This window comes from Myotis nattereri, assembly GCF_964212035.1.
Source record: "Myotis nattereri genome assembly, chromosome: 11".
Taxonomy (NCBI): domain Eukaryota; kingdom Metazoa; phylum Chordata; class Mammalia; order Chiroptera; family Vespertilionidae; genus Myotis; species Myotis nattereri.
In genome coordinates this window covers 55188242-55210686 of record NC_138086.1, presented here as the reverse complement: position 1 = coordinate 55210686, position 22445 = coordinate 55188242, and the positions used below count along the sequence as shown (strand labels likewise).

Here is a 22445-nt window from a genome sequence, read left to right as displayed (position 1 = left end):
ATACTGAAACAGCATACTATTTGCAACATTGGTTTTTAAGAAAAGGAACTCTTTGGCCTAGGAAAGGCATTTGCTTGGGAAAAGGAAAGTTCCTTTCTGGGTTTGCAGCATGTAAATCAGAGATCAGTGGGTGGGACTGAGGTGTGCTCCGGTGCATAAATACAGGCCGGGCTGAGCTGGCACACTAGGAAGCTTGGACGCATCAAGGCCACCTGGCTCGCACAGACAGGTGGGTGGGGAAAGCCAGGTAAGGCTCCTGACCATAGCGCATGTTGGAAGGGCACTACGTTCTGGCCTCTGGTTACCTTGTGAAAGAGAGTTTCAAGGGCAATGAAATGGGGTTTGGAGAGGGAATAAATGGAGCTTTCACCAAAGGTTTGCTGGGGCCTTTCTTTGGCCTGAGTGGGTAGTGGTCTACCTTCCTGAGCCGGTTCAAGGGCATGCTTTCTCCCTTGGGACACAGGAGGTTGGAGTGGATAACTCTAGGTGTTTCCAAGGTGGGACAGGGCCTGCATCCTCTGTTTCTGTGCACTGGTCACCATCGATGCTCTGCTGGTCTCCCACTGCCTAAAGCCGAGGCCGCAGCCCGGGGAACCCTCCCTCAGATTGCCTGCTGGCAACTGCAGTTTAGAATGTGACTGAAAAGCAGAAAAACAGTCTGGTGCTCTTTCTCTGTCTGGTGTAGAGATTCTTGTTGCATCTTCAAGTTTTAAATTCATGGGATAAACTATAAGAGAAATCTGGGTGCTTTCTTAAAGCATTTATGAATAGGGACACCGAAACTTCCTGCAAGTTTATTCCTCGCTAAAGATAAGAGGGCAGAGATAGAGTGGCCAATAAAAAGCATTGGTGAGAGGAGGGAGAGAGAGAGAGAAAGAGAGAGAGAGAGAGAGAGAGAGAGAGAGAGAGAGAGAGAGGCACCAAACGGTCAATGTCTCCCACAGTTAGCATTCTGGAGGAAGTTTGCAGGGCAGAGTCTATTCGTATTATGAAAAGTCGATAGAGTGAGTCTCAGCAGGATGTTTGAACAGCAGGAGTTACATTAGACAAAATTCTGCCATCCTGCCATAAAACACAAGTAAGATATCAATAGTTCCGACCTGTAAGTGGTGGGGCTATCGCAAGGGCTCCTAATAGCTGCTTGAACAACCAGAATTGTCAATGGATTAAATAGGTAAAATGCTTCACCGCCAGTTTATGATTTTCTAAATATACACAGATGCTGTAGCTCTAAATAAAATAGGGAATCAAATGAATGTTGATAAACTCAAAGTCGCTATTTGCCATGATGTTTCTAAATCAATTAATATTCAAAAAGTACAAGTATTCTCACATGAAAGTTCCTGGATTTTTTAAACACTACACAAGTCTTTGTACTAAGAGGGCTGGGAAGCATTGACTTACAGTGCACGTGAGTTGTTTTTGCAGAAGGGTAGGATACAAAATTTGTTATTGGCTTTTCCAGTGTAGAAACTAAAGAAAATCTTTATCAGTGTAGAAAGTAAAGAAATGCACCCTTGCCTTTTATGTATTTTTGAGTGAGATGTTTTGTGGCTACATACTACTATTCGCATATAATGGGCCAGTTTTATATAAGGTATCATCTGGTTTGATGACTTAGCAACACTTTTTTTTTTTTTTCAATCAGCAAAGGTTCCCACTTAAGCTATCAGAACATGGAAAACTTTCCCCTTAAAAATACTAAGCTTTGACAGTCCATCCTGCTTCCTTTGCAGTTATTTAATTTCAAACCTCCACCAATATTAGAGCTAGATTTTCTTTTCAAACAATTTTCTTTGGCTTTACTAAAACCCCAGGTCTCCTGCTTTGAGTGTTGTAGTCCCTGGATAACCATAGCGATTTGCTGGTGCCGTTCACTTTGCTGCTTGCTTTCCCTCACTCACTCCGGGATGTTCTCCTGTCATTCACTCTCCTATTCATGGGAATCTTCTTCACAGCATCGTGACCTTCCCTAAGAATTAACTGCAAAATACTAGAAAAAACAAGCAAACAAAAAAAAGCCTAACAAAAACACTCATCAGGTTGCTTTCTCTGTGTGTTATGAGTCCCATAGAATACTTTTGTGCACAAGTGTGCGCCCAGAACATTAGCTATACCAGGCCCACTGCAAGAGGCACAGTTGTTTCAGTAGAAGGAACTTGCATTGATATATTTCAGTCAATTCAGAACTAATATATAGAGTTTGAATAAATATTACTCGGGGGAGAGAATTATGAGGGTGCAAGTTTTCAGTTAGATGACAAAGTTGCCAGGTATTAAATCAAGTAAGGAATTACTTTACTCAGATCTTATTCTTCAAGGGCAATGTTCCCATTTTAACAAAAAGCTAAAGAAGTATCGATGTTTAGGGTAATTGTCTCAGGATGGGAAAATGGGAGCCAGCACTGCAAAAGGGCAAGATTTAGGAACCTTGGTTCGCACCCATCTCATAAATCTTCATCTCTCTGAATGTCAGATTCTTCATCTATAAATGAGGCACTGGGGAGGTGGGAAAAGAGGAGGTAACCGATATGGTATCTTCCAGTACTACATGTTTTAAATCCTTTAGCTATAAGAGTATATATATCTATTTATTTTCTTAAAATATATCTATATTTATATTGTAGATGCCTATGGAGCTCTACATCAGTATATTTATATCTGTATAGAGACAGAAAGATAGGTGATAGATAGATGAAGTCTGAAGATTTTGGAGACTGATAATTCTCTTTTGTCTTGCTGACTTTTTGCTTGTTTTCATGATCAGGTTTGCCATGGAGAAGATTTCAGTGTCAACATTCCTCCTCCTTGTGGCCCTCTCCTACACCCTGGCCAAAGATACCACAGTCAAACCGGGGGCTAAGAAGGACACCAAGGACACAAAGGTCTCTCCACCCAAACTGCCCCAGACCCTCTCCAGAGGTAGGAGTCCGTGTCTCGTCAGCTTCCAATACTGCCTAATTGGGAAGCTGAGACTTTTGTGCTGAACATATTTTTTGTATGTGTTCCTTCTAGATTTATCAAAATTGATAATTATTTCTACTTTCTCTAGAGGTTTTAGTATCAAGTATATGTCTTTAGTATCAAGTATGTATCTCAGTCATCATTGCTTTTCAACAGCTTTGGATCTGAAATTATAATAGCTTTAAATTTACTGGTTCATTTTGTCCTAGGTTGGGGTGATCAGCTCATCTGGACCCAGACATACGAGGAAGCTTTGTACAAATCCAAGTCAAGGTAAAGATGAGGGTGACAGCAGCTCCCTCAAAGCTCTCAAGAGCACCATCTAGTGATGTTTAGCTGCACATGAAATCTACTCAGTAAAAATGATCCAATCTCTCTTTTCTTTTCAAGCAACAAACCCTTGATGATTATTCATCACCTGGATGAATGCCCACACAGTCAAGGTAATTTATTCTTCTAAATATAATTTCCTTTATAGGCTTTTAGCTTTAGGGCCACGGTCCGATCACTCATCTCGGTATCCTTAGCATTTAGCACAGCTGAATACTTAATGATATTTCATGCAGTAAAAAGATATTTAAGGCAACTTCAAATATTTCCACGTTTTATGTTAACCATTGCTGCATATTTTGAAAAACAAGCTCTTGAATTCATCCTTGACATCTTTTTCTTTTACCCCGTGTCCAATACATCAGCAAATAACATTGGCTGTGCCTCCAAAATATACCTCAAAGCCAGTGTGGGCTTCATACAACCTGTGCAGCTGCACAGGGCCCAGTGCTTAACAGTTCCCACGCTTGGTTTAACATTCTGTCGTCATTGTCTGCAAATTCTTAATAACTTTTGAACAAGGGGCTCATGTTTCTATTTTGCATTGGGCTCCATATATCATGTAGCTCCTGCCCAACTCCAACCACTTCCTGCTGTCTCACTGTCACTGCCATGATCCAAACCAAGAGCTAGGTGCCATAACAGCCACCTACCTGGCCACCCTAGAGTCAGTTCTCCATACAGATGCCAAAATAAATCTGTTAAACATAAGTCAGATCCTATCAGTCATGTGTTCGAGTGGCTTCTACTCAGATGTACAATTAAATCCAGATTCCTGACCCAGGGCTACAAGGCTAGACACGATCTGGCATCTGGCTCCTCCCTTTCTTACACTCCCTCTTATTTTCTCTCCACTCCATCTAGCCTGGCCTTTGTGCTTTGACTCAAACATCTAAGTTCATTTTCACCTCAGGACTACTGCTCTTAGAGTCAGTCCCCTCCACTTAGTATGACATACCTCCAAAATCTTAGAATGGGTCACTCTCTCACATCAATGTCAGCTCCTCAGGGAGACCTACCCTGGGCACTCTATAGCTCTTAAACCTCTTGCTTTGCTTCATTTTTCTTCAGAGTACACATCTCCACCTGAAATTATTAGGTATTTGTTTGCTTATTTGTGATGTCTCCTACACAGGCATTTGAGCCCCTTGAAGAAAGCACATTACTTCTTTTTTTTTTTCACTGCTCTATTTCCAGGGTATAAAACAGTGCCTACCATAGAGTAGCCACTCAATAAAAATAGGCTAAAAAAAATGGATGGATAGATGGGTGGATGAATGGGAAGAAGTAGAGGTAGTCAATAGCCTAAATATTACTACACTAATCACTTGCTGAAAGAGCAAAGTTGAACACTGCACTAAGAATTACAGTTCAACTTAAAATATACCAGAGAGCAATGGTGCTGAGATGGATGCTTAATGATTTTTCTTTATATTATAGCTTTAAAGAAAGTGTTTGCTGAAAATAAAGAAATCCAGAAATTGGCAGAGCAGTTCATCCTCCTCAATCTAGTTGTAAGTTTCCTTTCCATCATCACTGACCTTTCTCATTATTCAAAATGGATGATTCATTTCTCCTGTGCATCGTAATCATGTTTGGGATGAACTAGGATCTGCCCCAAATACTCATCTCAAAGACTGGAGAGAAAAATGATACTTTATTTTATTAATAATCCGCCTTTCATGTTGTTTAATTTATTTAGTAATTAATAACTTCAGGTTGTCTGAAAAGTACTCTCCTGTGATCAGGATTTTCTCTGTTGCTGTAATAACTAGAAGGTTTTTGTATTTTGCAAATTACCTCCTGTGCCCCTTCCTGCGGTTCTGGCTGCTCCACACCCATTCTTGGTCCTTGTCTCCTCTCTCCCTGGTAGAGAGAGCTCTCTGGTTGTCCAAATTTAGCCTCCTGCATTCCCACTGACTTCACCATCACCACCCTTCCTGGTGCCCAAGCTTTTCTGCTTACTCTATCATAACTCTCAACTGGAGTCAGAGTGTCTGTCTGTCTCTCTCTCTCTCTCTCTCTCTCTCTCTCTCTCTCTCTCTTCATATATTCACAGGTGGGCTTCTTTTAAGACCATCCACACCAGTATTTCTTCCTCAACTCCCTTCCACAGGCTCCTCTTCCTCCCCCTAAATATTAAGTGATTTGGTGAATCTCTATTTGGCCTGCTCTCTTATTTTTATATTTTATATTCTTTATGGACAACATCATCTATATGTGTCTTTAATCAATGTTCACACAGTGACAATTCCCACAAGCAACGCCCAACTGGTATATACAGCTATGTTCCAGACATCCCATAATTCACTTAAACTCAACATGTTCCACTGCATTTCTCAGCTTGGTCCAGGCTTTTCAAATTGCTCTTCTTTCTCTAGTTCCTATTTCATCAGAAGTGTTCTTCTAGACTGGACTCTCCTACTAACCTGCAGCAGTCAAGCCTATGGTATATATATATATATCCCACACACATACACACATATATATATATACTAGAGGCCCAGTGCACAAATTTGTGGGTGGGTGGGGTCTGGTCGACCCGCCCTGATCAGGGTTGGGGGTGCTGATTAGGGCCAGGGGGGAGGGGCCCCTGGTCGAACTCCCGGTTGAACTTCCAGTTGAGGGGAAAATTTGCATATTAGCTTTTTATTATGTAGGATATATACATACATACATACATACATATATATGATCAATTACTTACAGGAAATTTCTCCCTGGATGTTCAATGAGTATCTCATATTTAATATTTCCCACAGTGAACTCTTTTTTTTATAAAATATATTTTATTGATTTCAGAGAGGAAGGAAGAAGGGAAAAGAGATAGAAACATCAATGATGAGGGAGAATCATTGATCGGCTGCCTCCTGTAAGTCACACACTGGGGATCAAGCCTGCAACCTGGGCATGTGCCCTGACTGGGAATCGAATCTGTGACCTTCTGGTTCATAGGTCAATGATCAACCACTGAGCCACGTTGGCTGGGCAAGACCTATGGTTCTAACTTGTAAATATTTTTGTTATTGGTCACTTCCCTATAAACCAGTGGTTCTCAACCTTCTGGCCCTTTAAATAGAGTTCCTCATGTTGTGACCCAACCATAAAATTATTTTCGTTGCTACTTAATAACTGTAATGTTGCTACTGTTATGAATCGTAATGTAAATATCTGATAAGCAGGATGGTCTTAGGCGACCCCTGTGAAAGGGTCGTTCAACCGCTAAATGGGTCGCGACCCACAGGTTGAGAACCGCTGCTACACACTGAAAACCACCATTTTAGTGAGAGGTGTTCACTTTGCTTAGCTTACTGCGGTATTATTAAACGGCTCCCTGCCTACACGATAAATTCCATCTAACCCCACATGCCATGAGCATGATCACTTTGAAGACCAAATTGGGATCACAGTGCTCTTCGCACATCCCTCCACTACTTCTTAGCTATTTATGAACAAATGCAAACACAGTGTCATGCTGTGCAAGAAACTACATGAGCTGGCCCCCGAAGCGGCTCTCCAGCATCTTCTCTCACCGCCACCCCCTGCATTCCCTCTAGTTTAGTCCTTTCCCAACACTTGGTCATGTCAGAAAGTGCTACGCATTTCCCCCTCCCTGCACAATCTCTCCCCTCTGCCTGAATGACCTCCTTTTCCGTGGAACTGACTTGTTTTCATTTTTAATGGTTCCTCATTACCCACTTCATAAAGTCTGAACAGAACTTGCATACGGGGTTACATGTCCTGCTCAGGGCAGCCCTGGCATCTGTCTTCCTCCATCATTAATATGTCAGACACTGGGTCTCCAGTACTCATTTTCCTACCTGCATCTCCCAAAAGAGTGTGCACCTATGAGAGATAAGTAATGTATATTGCTACACAAAAAACTTCTAAATAAAAATATAATAAATGGGTAGCTGAATGCTCAAGATAATCCTATGTTTCTTTCTGTAATTTCTCCAAAAATGACTTCTGTGTTTATTTTTTCATTAATCTACTTCTCCTGCCTCATGAAAGATGTCTTCAACAAACACTATAACTTCTTCCTAATTCTCCCTTCATTTCTGCTCTTTATCACATACATTCAGCTCTTTACCGCCTGTTTTGTATCACATTCTCCACTAGCTTGTTTGCAGTCATATAACTTATCTCTGCATCTGTTTTATTACTCTCTGAGGGAGAGATGTGCCTTCAGTATCTTAAGATGCCTAGCCCAGTAACAGACACATGTTTATATTAAATAGTTTGAAAATAACTAAAGAGTAAACAAACTAAAAAGCTGCATTTTTTTTTAATCTTAGTATGAAACGACTGACAAGCACCTTTCTCCTGACGGCCAGTATGTCCCCAGGATCATGTTTATTGGTAAGAGACAATGACATGAAACACACGCAATGACCCAAGCGCTTCCATATCTCCCCTTTGCCCTCCCCTACCCTCAGGTCCACTCCACCACTCCACCGTGGCTCCAATGAGGTACAGGGGCGGGCAAAAGTAGGTTAGGAATAATAGTAACAAACAATACAATGGTTAATAAGTAATAATTCAAGAATTAACTGTTTCACAGCCTCTCAGCTGTAAAACTACTTTCTGCCCATCTCTGTACCTCAGGCCTGTAAACACTTATTAATCAGGCAAACTTCCAATTTGTGTCTTGGATAGTTCTTTCTGATACTGTTGATAATTATTTTAGGAAAGTTAAGAATGTGAAGTTTTTTTCTAAAAATCAAAGTTACCGTGCCCCTGCCTGCACCGGGACATTTTATATGCTGCTGGGAGCTTGCCTTGCCTCCCCTTCTGCAGCTACCTGCCACCTGTTCCCTCCCCAGCATCTCTGTCTTTCACTGACCTGCCAAAGCCCACGAACACATGCTCTTGTGGCTCCGGGTTTCTTTCAATGGTCACACTGTCCTCAGTTATAATTTTATAATTATTGGTATTTGTTAAATAAATATTTTCCCTCATGGGACTATAAACTCCATGTAGCAGGGACGAAGCTGCTTCTGCTCACCATTATTTTTTCAGCATGACCCTGTGGTGGGCTCACAAAAAAAAGATATTCCTTAGATGACTGAACAAATTAATTTAGTGTGGCTCTGATCAAAATCATACTGATTTAAAGACAGTCCACGACAACTGTATGGTGATTGCCAGAGGGAAAGGGGGTGAGGGAGGGAAAACAGGGTAAAAGGGGATCAATGGTGATGGAAGGAGGCTTGACTGGGGGTGGTGCACACACAATACAGTATACGGATGATGTATTATAGAATTGTGCATCTGAAACCTAGAGAATTTTATTAACCATTGCCACCCCCAATAAGTTCAATAAAAAAGGAAAATAGATAGCCCATGATTAAATCCAGCACAGAAAAAAGAGCTCACGCTAATCAAGTGGCTCACCGATGTAATTCCCCCACGTTCACACTAAATGTACAAAACGGGAGGGGGAAAAGTGAAGGAAGGAGGGAGGCTGAACTAGAGTTTCATAGACTTGATTTTGTTAGGATTTAGAACATTTGGAATCCTTGAACTTGAGACCTTACAGGCCATCCAGTCTTACCTTGTGCGCAAATTCTGTTCACAGCATTCCCATCTCAGACAGTTTTAACTCGCGTCACGTCCCTTAAGTCATGAGAACCAACTCCGACTCCGAGGCAGCTTGCTCTCAGCCCCTTCCCCACGTGCCTGCACATGAGAATCACCTGGGCGATCTTTAAAACCAAGCTTCCCAGGCCACCTCAACCCAATTAAACAGAATGCCTGGGTGCACGACAAAGGCATCGGGATTTTTTTTAAAGCTCTCCAGGTGATTCCATGGTGCAGCCAGAGTTGTAAGCCAATGGCTGGGTATTGAAAAGCCTATGTTAACTCAGTGGTTCTCAGCCTTGGCTGCACGTTAGAATCACCTGGGAATCGTTTTAAAATCCTGATTTCTGGGCCTCATCCTCCAGAAATTCTGTTTCTTTGTTACTAATGTTGTGGCCCCACCCCCATAACAAAGAAACAGAATTTCCGGAGGATGGGGCCCAGAAATCAGGATTTTAAAACGATTCCCAGGTGATTCTAATGTGCAGCCAAGGTTGAGAACCACTGTGTTAACTTATTACCACGGTCCGGTGTTTGTATCCTCTGCACCAAGCAGTAGCAGGTCTTTAGTCTTTGTTGAACAAAAGAATGTCTGCGTTTTGTAAATTGCGTTGGTCCTAGTCCAATATTCTGAAATGACAGAGACTGGCCGTCAAAGACTAGCGACAGACATTGCAAACCTGCAGTGCTTGTGCGTGCCCTCTTCACCCAGATTCCAGGACATATATCTTAGGCTCCTTCAGTCACCTCTCTGGAGGTAAGGCCTTTGTACATCCCATAACACCTCCCTTTTGGATGTGCTTTATTTGATTTATTTTATTTTTTAAATACATTTTTATTGATTTCAGAGAGGAAGGGAGAAGGAGAGATAGAAACATCAATGATGAGAAAGAATCATTGATCGACCTCCTGCATACCCCATACTGGGGATCAAGCCCGCAACCTGGGCATGTGCCCTGACCGGGACTGAACCTCACCCCCTGGTTCATAAGTTGACACTCAACCACTGAGCCATGCTGGCCGGGCTGGGTGTGTGCCTTATTTTAAAAAATACCTTTCTGTCTCATTAATAACTTCAAGTTAGTATAAAACCTGAAAAAAATAATTTAAACAACGCATAAGGGATGACTCCTAAATCTGCATTTTTTTTTTAAATAAGAGAGGGCTACTGTATGCTTATTTGACCTTTGATGCTCTTAGGACTCATCTTCTTTTATTCATTAAAAAATATATGTTGGTTTTGAACACCAGCATTAGATATGGGTTTCTGATGAACCAGGTTGCTCCTGGTAACAACACACTTAAATTACAACATAATCATTTCAAAAGCTTAAAACAATTCCTTGGTAGAGAATGCTATTGTTTTCACCCAAAATGAAAACACCAGCCCAACAATGTGTATTATCCTGTTTTCAGGTTGCTATAGATAGCACAGCGGGGTTCATAGCCTTTCCCACAAATAGCCACACACAGCTGTTGATGGCTCTCAGCCCGGCGTGGGGTCCTGCCTGCCCAAGGCTGCTGCAGAGCGGATGGGGTAGATCTGCCGGGACACACACTGTACTCCTTTCAGAGAACGTGGACAAATCCACGTGCTTCCTCCCGCGATGGCGCAAACACAGCACTCCAGCCCAACATCCCCTTTTGCTTTTCTTTTGTAGACCCATCCCTGACAGTTAGAGCCGACATCACTGGAAGATACTCAAATCGTCTCTATGCTTATGAACCTTCGGACGCAGCTCTGCGTAAGTATGGCCTCCTTTGACCATCTCTATGTGGTCCTGCGGGAGTAGAGGCCCCAGGACTCCAACGAAGGCAGGGAAAGCTGCTCAGGGGCCCCGGGAAATCAGTTTGACCAACTAGTCTCATCACTGTAATCTCATTTTTTAAAAATTGTAAGTGAAGATGAATCATTTACATTAGGTATTGCTTTTCTCCAGGAGGATTCTATGACATGTTACCTGCGTTTCAGGTTTTTCTCTTAGGCACACTAACATGTCACAGAATTGAGTGCAATAGTTGTAGTAATCTGCATGCTTTGTTAAATGTGGTTTTTCCAAATAATGAAAGTGAAATAATGTAGTCTTTGTGGACACTAAATTCAAGTTCAATTTTAAAGATCAGTAGGAAAGATGGCTCCAAATAGTTGCCAAGAGACTCACTTCCGAGAGAGACTCTCAAGGAAGATGCGGTACCTCAATAAGAGCCTGCACCTACTGTGACATCCAACTAATCCTTCTGGATTAGTTAGTTCCAGTGCTGCTCAATGACTAGTGGCTGCCTAGAACTGTACCGCCCATGTTAGCCTTTAGCCACAGGCAGCTGTTGAATAGCAAACTTAAATTACTTACAATTTAAGACTCAGTTCCTGTCATACTGATCACACTTCAAGCACTCAAGGCAAAGGCACTGAATAGTTTTCATTATCACAGAAATTCTCATTGGGCGGCACATAAAGATTCTCATTATTTTGGAAAGGATTTTGAGGCTGTGTCTGGGCGGCTGGAAAATTATCGTGGTCCATTAGCAATGCCTTCATGGGTACTAGGAGAACCAGGGGAAGCACATTCAAAGTATTCGCCATTCTCAAAGTAGTCGCATATCTATAATAATAAAGGGCAATATGCTCATTAGACCGGTCGTCTTCCGGACGTCATTCCGGAAGTTCTTCCTGACAAAGCCGGGGCCGGAGGGAAGCCAGCCCAGGTCCCAGGTGTCTGCCGGCGGCCGGAGGGGGGAAGCAGCCTGGGTTCTGGGTGCCTGCCAGCAGCCAGAGGAAGGAAGCAGCCCCACTCCCTAGTGCCAGGGGGAAGCTGGTGCCAGCAGCTGGGGGAAGGAAGGCCTACTCTTGCACGAATTTTTGTGCATCAGGCCTCTAGTATCTTAATGAGAGCGTGGATTCCTTAAAAGCAGGTATCCTGCACAGGTAATATCATAGTACCTTATAGAAAAGGCATTTAATAAATATTGGAAGAGAACTGGATTGCAATAAAAGCCATTTTACATAATTTTAGAAAAAAATTACAATAAGATTTCCAACATTTTACCCTATGATATAATAGCACCCCATTAAACAATCAATAGAATACAGAAGTTTGGGGGTTTACTATATCTATTAATGTGATTTCTGGTCACGTCCTGATTCTCGTAACTTTTTTTGCCCATTAGTTGTTGACAACATGAAGAAAGCACTCAAGTTGCTAAAGACTGAATTGTAGAGAAAAAACAAAATTTGCAAGCTCTTCCCTCTGTTTCTGGCCATGACCTGGAACCAGAGGGGATTTCAGAAGACCCTGCAGAAGGCAGGAGCGCAGTGGGCATGCTCATTGGGTTATGGTTTAATGTTACAACAGCTATTTTTTAAAATTTGTTTTCAAGTATACATGTATGAAAACAATATTGTGTACTACCATAGCAAGCCATACTTTTTAAAAAAATAAATCCTTTGGGGGTGTTAAACTGTTCTTTTTTCCCCCAACTTGGTCTTTCACAGAAAAGCTGTTGGGTTCATTGACCAAATAGGACTTTTGGACACACATAATGTTTGGGGTGGGCTGTGCAGAGACAAGAAAAAAATAGTTCAAGCAATGAAGACCAAGGACAGTCAAGTTATCACCTCAGCTCACTCATTTTTCACTGGGTAACTAATGTACACATTAGCTTAATCACCAGCAGTATCAAACAGAATATGCATTCTTCTGAAAGAACATGTAGAAAAGCATCCCCAAGAAAACCAGGTACCTAAATGGAAGACACCCCCCCCCCCCACAGAAACTTCTATGTACACACTTTAATAATTGAATTTTGGTTAGATTTTGCCCAACTCAATGCTCTCAGAGAAAGAGCCTCTGGCAGGTGGCTTTCTCCTTCAGAAGACTGATTTTGTGAGAAGGTAAGGTCATTCAAAGAACATCTGTACCCACGAACACATGCTAAAGAAATACTGAGAATTGACCTGATGATACACTGGGTCTATCAAGGCCTCGAGTCCTGGCCTGGAACAAACTCAGTTGAACTGCTCCCATCTTCGTGACCAAAATATGACTGCCTAGGAGAAAAGCAAAGGGCAGTGATGTCCTGTCCATGGGGACAGATCAGAGGTCATTATTTCTCCCTGGAAAAGTTGAGAGAGGGTGTGGTATCCGGTGGAGCAGCAGAGTCAGCTGCTTTTAACTCTGATCTGCCAAAAATTAGGACTGTGTTCATTTCTTCACGACATACTGAATACTCTCACATTTATTATTACATGGAATTCTCTTATTACCCAGCCCCCACTTGACTTCTTCAGCCCCTCAGTGACTGTGGTGGTCAGTGCAACGCTTTGCGTATTGATTACCTATTGCTTGTCTTGAGCACCTTTTTTTAGACAGATCCTTTTCTGAATAGATTCCTTGGCGTTATTAACTTTTCCAGGGCAGATAATAAATTTTAAATACTTTTCTCACTCACAGTACTCTGACAGAGCTATTCACTAATGAGTTCTGAGCATATATTGTTGATTGAATGGCATACAAATCTTCAGCAAATATGTCAACAGAGGGATTGGGCTCCCTACACATTAGCAGGTAACCTACATGTGCATAAAGAGGAAAAATATTCCACTTAGAAAGTTCTCTGAGGGTTAATGAGGAGAAAAAAAAAGAGTTTTCACTGTATAAACAAATATTTGAATGACAACTTCTGAGTTATTCAGGCTTTATCTGTAGTCTAGCAAAATAACGTTTACTTTTTTATTGGGCTGATGCTACATAAGAGTAGTCCTTAAAATTTATTGAATGACAAAATGCTATTTTAACAACACACATAATTTAAAAAATATAAGTCTTTGGGAAGTCAAATGCCAAGGTTGCAAGAAAAAATGAATCTCCCTTAGAAAAGTATTAAACACAGAGCAATAGTCATTGAAAACAACAACAACTAACTTTAACCCCATTTCCTCAACTTCTGAGAATTTGTCCTAAGAAGATAAATCACTCAAGAGAAATAGAGTTGTGAAGATGCCAATGGCAACACTAAACATACCCTCCCCAAAAGGCAATATCCAAATATAATGATTACATATTTATTAACACATAGTGCAGTGTATTGTTGTCTATGAAAGTAATAAACATTATGGAGAAACAAAAGGATAAGTGAGAAAGAATTTTAAGAGTTTTTATGATTTTTGCAACTATAGGAAATATGTATATACACAAGTTAGAGAAGTGAAGATGCAAACATCAAAACTGTTGTTTAAGTTCATGGAAATATTAGCAAGGTCTAGTCTATCAAACCCTTTATAGGCATCTCACAATTTTTCCTTTGTGTTCAAATAAATTTAAATGAAAGCATATCTTGACTACTTCTCTGACTACAAAGAATGCTGTAAGAGGAGAGAGTATTATTTCAAACAGCTGACTAAAAATGTTGGCACCATAGTGAGAATGTAAAATGGTGTAGCCACTATAGAAAAAAAAATATGAGTGACCCTCAAAGCTGACATACAGAATAACCATATGTTTCAGTAATTCCAATTCTGAGAATGTACCCGAAGCAACTAAAAGCAAGGGAAAAGTATATGTATACTCACAGCCACAGCAGCATTATTCACAATAGCCAGGAGGTGGAAGCACCCCACATATCCATCGATGGATGAATGGATAAATAAAATGTACTACATACATACAGTGGAGTATTATTTAGACTCTAAAGGGAAGGAAATTCTGACCTATGTTACAACATGGATGAACTTTGAGGACATGATGGTAAGTAAACCAGTCACAAAGGGACAAATACTATATGATTCCACTTATATGAGGTACCTACTGTAGCCAAATTCATAGAAAAGAGACTGATGTTGTCGGGTCTGAAGGGAGTTACTGTTGAACAGGTGCAGATTTTGAAAATGAAAATGAAAGTCTGGAATTGGACAGTGGTGGTGGCTGTGGAACAATGGGAATGCACTTAATGACACTGAATTATACTCTTAAAAATGGTTACAATGATAGGGTTTGTTATGTATGTTTTACCACATTAAATTTTTTTTACCAGATTTATCTGAGGCCCCATAACTTATAGAAAAGTTGGTTTAACATAAATCATCTGTAAAGGTCATTTACATGGATGATCAACATGCTTGATTAAACTATTTTTACCTGTTTTAGAGCCATAGTCATCTTCAAATAATTGTTTATGATCGTCTAACTCTGCGTTGTTTGTGTGGGGCGTTTTTTGCTTGTTTTATGCATTCAGTAATCCTAAATAGCTCCTGGGGTCCTTATATTTAGCAACCACTGGTGAGAGTGGGCGCTGGGGGAAGAACAGAAAAAGCTCAAAGGCAAAAACACAACTTTTTTCAGTGCCTTACCAACGAGGTGGACTTCAAACTCCAAGTCAAGGCAGCCTAACTTATTAAAAAGCCACTTGTCATGTTGTGGCCTCACCTACCTGTAAAGAGCAAGATCTGAAAGTAAACAAAAGTACTTTCACCCTCCAAGTGATATCTAAGTCCATTCTCTGACACAAATTTTTAATTCAAAATCAACTCCTTCAGGCCCTCATTTGAAAATGAATTTTAAAAGCTGGTTTTCCTGAGGTGAGCAGTTGAGAGCTAGCCAGGCATATGGCTGGAGGGGCTGTCTCAAGAGGGATTTCAATGAGTACAATTGCCAGGATATGACCTGACATTCCAGAAACACTTCAATATGAAGAGCTCTCTCTCTCTCTCTCTCTCTCTCTCTCTCTCTCTCTCTCTCTCTCTCTCTCTCTCTCTTACACACACACACACACACACACACACACACACACACACACACACACCTGGTGCAGTTACTTGTTTGGAAAATATTCACCAACAACACATCTTGTCATTGCACTTGGCACAGAGACCCAGGAGTAAAAATTAACTGCCCCAAACATACCAAGTGCAGAACAACTTTACACAAATCCCCTCACTTTCCCAGAAACCGAGGAAGCTTGGCCTCTAACCTTACTGTCATCTCTAATAAAACAATGGACACACAGGTGATCATATTTGTACGACTGCAATGCCTGAACGTGTTTTTCTCCTATGAAATATTATGTAAAAATGTGATTCTAACTTTTCCGTACCAGCTAAAATGTAAAGTAGTTTCATACATTTACTCAGTGCATTTTCAAAAGGGTGAATAAACTTTCATAGGGTTCAACAAATATTTATGAAAATTATAGAAGGAGGTTTTTGGCGTAAGGACACGAAAAACTAAGCCACACTGGTTTCTTTTCTTTCTCTGAAGGGTTCCATTCAGCAGGATATTACTGAGGGAGACCACGCAGAACTGGCTTTCATACCAAACTCACTGCGGCTTAGAAAACAGAGTATCTGGGATGAATTAATATCACGTGAGCTCAGATTTTAGAAATTATAGTTTAACATTTTTCCTTCATATTAGCACTATATTATCTAATGAAAATTTCACCTTTAACTTCAAGGCTGACTGGGCAGATGTTCTGAGAAACAGTCCTCTACTATAAATGGACTATGTGAATAAGGCATAAAGAGAAATGTATAAAGGTATTATAGTTTCTTTTTAAAAATAATTCTATAGTTTACAGCCCTAAAGATGCGTGCTTCCCAGCTCTGATTTGTAGTTAGGTTGACCCAAATAAAGGCCATTGAAATTAGAGCACAAACCAAGGCTATGGGTTTTTTGTTTTTTTCTTCTCTCTGAAATAGCCCTTTCAACATATAGTCATTTGTACCAAGAAAATTAATATGTGAGAAGATTCCAGAAACTCCTGTGAGGTTCAAAATGTCACAAGGTAAACAGGGAAACAAAAAGACATGGTTCAAAAGTTTCACTTCCTTCGTGTGTCACCTAGAATCTCATCTGATGGCATAAGAGGGAACTTTGTTAGGTTGGCCAGTGCTTAATATGACATGGAAGGATAACAGAATATGCTACCCCACCATATGCCTCCTAGGCAGAAAGATTATTTTGAGCTGATTATGTCTGAGAAACAGCAGACACAGGAGAAGCTCTGAAAACTGAGAAGTGTATCCTTCTGTGGGGGAAATTTACATTTACAGTGGAAATCTCCTTTTGTAGGGTGTCCCTTCTCTGTACCAGGAAAGATGACTCTAAATTACAAGAAACTCTTATCAAAATGTAGAAGTGACTGATGTAGTTCTGCATGTCAAACGTTACCTGTCCTTTGTTTACTGTGCTGCTCCTGGTAGCCCCCATAACTGGCATGCGTGCGCACACACACACCTTTCTTTTGCCTTTAACTACAGAGGGTATTTAAGATGGTGGCCTAAGTCATCTCAGGGAGTTACAGTCTTTCTGGGTATCCTTTATGTATACATGAGGCATACAATGTGAATAAACTTCTGATTTCCTCTTGTTAACCTGTCTTTTATTACATGGGGTCTCAGATAAGAACTCAGAAAAGTACAGGGAAATTATTTTCCTCCCCCACATTATGGGAATTGTATGATTCAGTTTTCTTGAAAGATTAGCCAGCCTTCCATCCTGGAAGTCACACACACACACACACACACACACACACACACACACTCTCTCTCTCTCTCTCTCTCTCTCTCTCTCTCTCTCTCGCTCTACTCTAAAATTCTATAGATCAACCATTTACCCTCTTTCTTGGTCTAAAAACCATCAAGACAATTACCAATAAAATACCATATATAGAATGCAAGACAAGAAATGAGTAATTTTCAGTAATAGGAGAGAACTTACATATTTTTCCCATATAAATATGAATGACTTCCCTTTTACAAAACAATTCTCACCATGGAGAAGATACTAAACACTGAAACATTTTAAGGAAGGATTTGGAGATGACCACAGTAAATATTAGCGCTAGAAGTTCATTTCCATGGCTGGATAATACACTAAAATGGCAATACTCCAAATCAAAGAGAACCCAAAGTAAAAAGAAAAGTAAAAAAAACACAAAAACCCATTTCACTTAATTCACGTGTTCAATTCTTCCATTACTTTCTTTTAACTCAAGCACTCATACACGAAGAAAGGTTACCTTCCTTTAATTTTTTAATATAATATACAGAACCCACAATACTATTTCAATTTCAAATTATGGGAGGTCACATTGAAATATGCTTGGATTTGACAAGCTGCTGTTACAATACTGAAAAATTTCATGAAAAATTTATTTAACAATTTGTAGATAATCAAATATCTTTTTGCTACGTGGGCCAAAGCATTAACAGTAACTTGTTTAAAAATGCAGTTTTTTGGACTTCAAATCACTATAAAAGAATATCAAGATTATACGGATATACTTGCTGAATTTCTCCAACACATTCCATTTTGGAGGCTGAAGGCATATGTTACACGTTAGAACATTCATGAGACCATTTCTCCTTCGCACTTACCTGCAAAAATCATAAACTAAACCAAACTTTTCTAAAGACAGAGCTATTTCTAGAATGCATTAGTGTAATCATAAAAGACCACTAGAACTACATTATCACTTTTATGTTAATTTTCACCACAAAACATACCTTCTAAAAACACAAAAAGTTTGGGAATTTGATTTCCCGTTCTGACTTAACATAATAGAATCTCATACTTACTGGCTTTAATAAACTTGAACTCTTTTTTTCCAATAGGAACTATCTACACAGCACAGTGCTACATACAATGAGTTATTCCAGTCAGATGTATATCTAGAATCACAATATGATTAACACAGTAGTGCCATACAAAGTGTTTCTGCAGATAAAAAAGCTAAGAAAGGCCACAGTGGACAGTGCCAGACACTGTGAATACAGTAGATTACAGGTACCACTGAGGTTCAGAGGAGACCACAAGTTTCTTTTTGTTTTTCAGCAATGGAAAAAGAAAAACATTCAGAGAGACATAAGAGTAAAAATATACAAATCCACTGTCAATAATGAAATTTTTCAGATACTGTTTCCTTAAAACAGGCAAATTAATGTAACTTAAAGTTAGCTGTGAACAAGATCAGAATGTGAAAATTCTTCCTGGTTTTCTCATCAAAGGAATGCACTAGGATTAGCACGAGGATCTTTCTGGTTCCTGTATCTGTAGGTCAGCCAAACACCCAGAATCTGGAATAGCAGAAAAAAAAAGAGAAAGAGAAAGTAACAGTTGTGTATATTTATTCAAAAATCTCTAAAGTGCTTAGTATTATTTGTTCAAAATAGAAGATCCACTCCCCCCCCCCCCAAAAAAAGAAATGTAATCAGTAATCCAAAAGGGAGGCCCTAAGAAACAGTAATATAAACACTGTGGTAGGATGACTATGGCCCTCCAAGGATGTCCAGATCATAATCCCCAGAACCTGCAAATGTCACCTGAGGTAGTAACATGGACTCTACAGAAGTGACTGAGCTAAAGATCTTGAGATTGGGAGATTATCTGGGTGGGCTCAGTGATATAATCACAAGGCCTCTTATAAGAGAGAGACAGAAAGGATAAAGTCAGAGATATAGAGAAAAGGTGACGTGATGACATCTTGAAGCAGCTGGATGCAGAGTCAGGGAGAGAAGATGCTAGCCTGCTGGCTCTGAAGATGGAGAAAAGGGCCAGGAACTAAGGAGTGCAGGCCACCCGTAGAAGCTGGAAAAGGCAAGGGAACAGGATCTCCCCTAGAGCCTCCAGAAGAGTCTCCATTGTAAGCTTTGGACCTCCAGAAGTGTAAGATAATAAATGTGTGCTGCTTTAAGCTACTACCTCTGTGTTCATCAGTTAGAGCAGCAATAAAAAGCTAACACAAACACTAACTTGTTTGAATAGCTAAAATATCAAATATTTGGATAATTCAGAAACAAGCTGGGCTCAGCAACAATTAAACAATAACAAAAAACTACCTAATATGAAAATAGACCGAACAGCAGAACAACTGAACAACCGGTCACTATGACATCTGCTGACCACCAGGGGGCACGTGCAGAACATGGTGGGCGTCAGCAGCAGGTGGCAGAGTGAGGAACATAGCAGGCATTGGTTGGCCTCAGCAGGATGGTGAAGCAGGTGAGTGGGGGCACCAGACCAAGGCAGGGCGCTGGTCACTGTCATTGGGGTGAACCTTTGGTGGTTACTGAAAATTCTTTGCTCCCGTGTGCTGTGGCCCTGCCTGGCACTTGCACCTGCTGCCGACGCCAGCCCCGCTTGCATCTGCTGCTGGCACCCGGCGCCAGCGCCATCAGTGGATGTGAGTGGTGGCTGCAGCCCTGATCCCCACTGAGGGCTTCTCCACCTCCCCCTGCTCCTGAAGGATGATCAGGATAGCAGCTGCTGCTCTCACCTGCTGACGGCACTGGCCCCAATCCTCTGCGCCGCTGTCAGCACCTGGGAGCGGCGGCAGCAGGAGCAGGGCTGCTGGCAGACAGGGGACCAGGAGCTGTGGCAGGAGGGGCCAGGTGGGGGCATGGAGGATGGGCCAAGACCCGCCCCTATGCCAACTGCAGCCTCGCCGCTCACAGTTCCTTTCAAGGTGCACGAATTTGTGCACTGGGCCCCTAGTATAATAATTTTCCTACACAGATCATAACTGACAAATCTCAGAGAGAAGAGGGGGGATAGAAAGAGATTAACCAAACAACTTACATGCATATATGAATAACCAGGGACATAAACAATAGTGCTGTGAAGGTGGGGGGGGGGGTGCGAGGTAGAGGTAGTCAATGGGGGGAAAAGGGGAGACATCTGTAATACTTTCAACAATAAAGATAACTTTTTTAAATATGTTATAATTCCTACCTCTCCAAGGGCAATGGGGGGTGAGGGGAAGGGAAGGCTATAATTTTAGAAAATAAGTTGTTATTATGCCATGTCCCACACCAGGTTCACTAAAGACTTAAACCAATATAACTTTATTTTTTTAAATTTAAAAATGTGTTAGTTCTGTTTCTGTTACCAAATGTCTGTTACCAAGTAATACAAATTTTTTTGGAAAAAAAAATACAAAATTTTAAGGGGCAAAATGAATTTCAAATTATATTTCCCACTTTTTATCTGTGCCAACTTTTAATCTACATTTTGTTTATCTGATTTCCTAACTACTCATTAGTTCCTTAAATTACTTCTGGAGAATCATGGTAAGTCCCAAATTTTCTCCATTTACCATAATGATAATTGCTGAGCTGCTGTATAATCACGACTGGCCATGTGTATAGTACAACGCATGGGGGCTTATGGAACTATGCTTTATGAATTGAATAAAAAAAAATAAGCCTAATTTAAAGAACGGAATGTCTGGCGTGAAGTCTGCATGACCAGGGGAAAGGGAATTTACTTAAACACTAAGAGTACTTTGTGACAGGCTCTGTTCTACAAATTCATACCCTCCTCCCCACACCCCTACAAAGGTAGGCACTCTCATTCTCCTCATTTCACCAGTGTGGGAACTGAGGCACAGAGAGGTTAAATAGTGGGTAAGAGTCACACAGGTCCTAAGTGGCAGAACCGGGTTCCAATCTGGAGTCCATGCTCTTAATCGAGTTTGTGGTTTTATGTGAGAATCTGATGTGTTAACTGGCTGTTCTCCCGGTGACATTTCATCTATATTTCAGCTATGCTGGTTACTACAATACTGACAATACTTACACCCCCTGTTGTCAAACAGTTACTTCTCTGGCACCTCCCAACCTGCCCCAGCATCATTTCCCTGACCCTGCCTCGGAAGCACTGGCACCCGGGGACCTTCTGGTTAGAATTCTGAGATTGTTAAATATTCTTATTATCATCCCTGGATATATGCCGATTGTGTAAGCTATGGTCCTTTGGGAAAACAAAGCCGTTGAGTAAAAATACTCATAATCTGGAGCCATATTATACCAGAATTGAATCCTTCCAATTCAGCTTTAAGTGAGGAAACAGGCCAATCCCTTCTTTTGCCCCAGTGCTGAACCAGTAGCTCCTCCCACAATCCCCAGGACGAGAGCCTGGAAGGTAGGCTACACCCAAAATGCAACAAGATCTAAGTTAGAATCAATAGGGTTTTGAGCTTACAAACATGCTCATGACTTGCCCTAATGGTGAACTCGGTTGACTCTGGAACCTACACCCAGTAACCGTGAGTTGCCAGAGTGTTGTTGATAACATAGAAATGTTGAGTATGCAGGAATAAACCTATACTCATTCTACTAAGTATAAATATAGAAAGGCAGAAAGGAAATATGCCAAAATAGAAATATTCACTATTTCTGAGTAGGTCATTTTAGTTAGTAGATATATTTAATCTTTCATCTTCATAATTTTCTGTATTTTCTAAAGCTTCTAACAAAGAACATGTACTAGTTGTCATAATTTTTTTTTCAGATTCTAAATCAATGCTTCTTTGGTAGTTTAAATTTATTTTCAAGTATTAATAGTTCGAATCAAATCATTGTTTCACCTATGATAGGACATCATCAATCAGTTAGCCTCATCCCTTGAAACTCTGAGAATCTGTGATTCTGTGAAATACTGAATAAAATTTTAAAAAGTTTAAACTGACAGAGCCTATAAAATATTCATTATCCAGAAAATATCAGGTTATATAAATTATTATTAAAATTTCTACCTGGGTTTCTAAAGGACATGGTATATAAAGTATAGAAC

At 40.6% G+C, this 22445-nt stretch overlaps 2 protein-coding genes across 2 annotated transcripts in view; one reads left to right on the top strand and one right to left on the bottom strand.

Moving 5' to 3' along the window:
• Positions 1-2774: 2774 nt before the first annotated feature.
• AGR2 (anterior gradient 2, protein disulphide isomerase family member) lies at positions 2775-12232 on the top strand (the record flags this gene model as incomplete). The annotated part of the gene is made up of 7 exons (XM_081101774.1): positions 2775-2922; positions 3174-3237; positions 3355-3407; positions 4735-4808; positions 7593-7656; positions 10539-10622; positions 12046-12232. 7 exons carry the CDS (start codon positions 2775-2777, stop codon positions 12093-12095), a joined length of 537 nt encoding a protein of 178 aa, XP_080957900.1. The 3' UTR covers positions 12096-12232.
• A 5651-nt stretch (positions 12233-17883) lies between these two features.
• The window catches only part of TSPAN13 (tetraspanin 13), a 28594-nt gene continuing 24032 nt past the window's right edge, over positions 17884-22445 (bottom strand). The window contains exon 6 of the mRNA XM_081101773.1: positions 17884-18949. Within this exon, the coding sequence (XP_080957899.1) occupies positions 18875-18949 (75 nt within the window). The 3' untranslated portion in view covers positions 17884-18874. The remainder of the gene's footprint in view (positions 18950-22445) is intronic.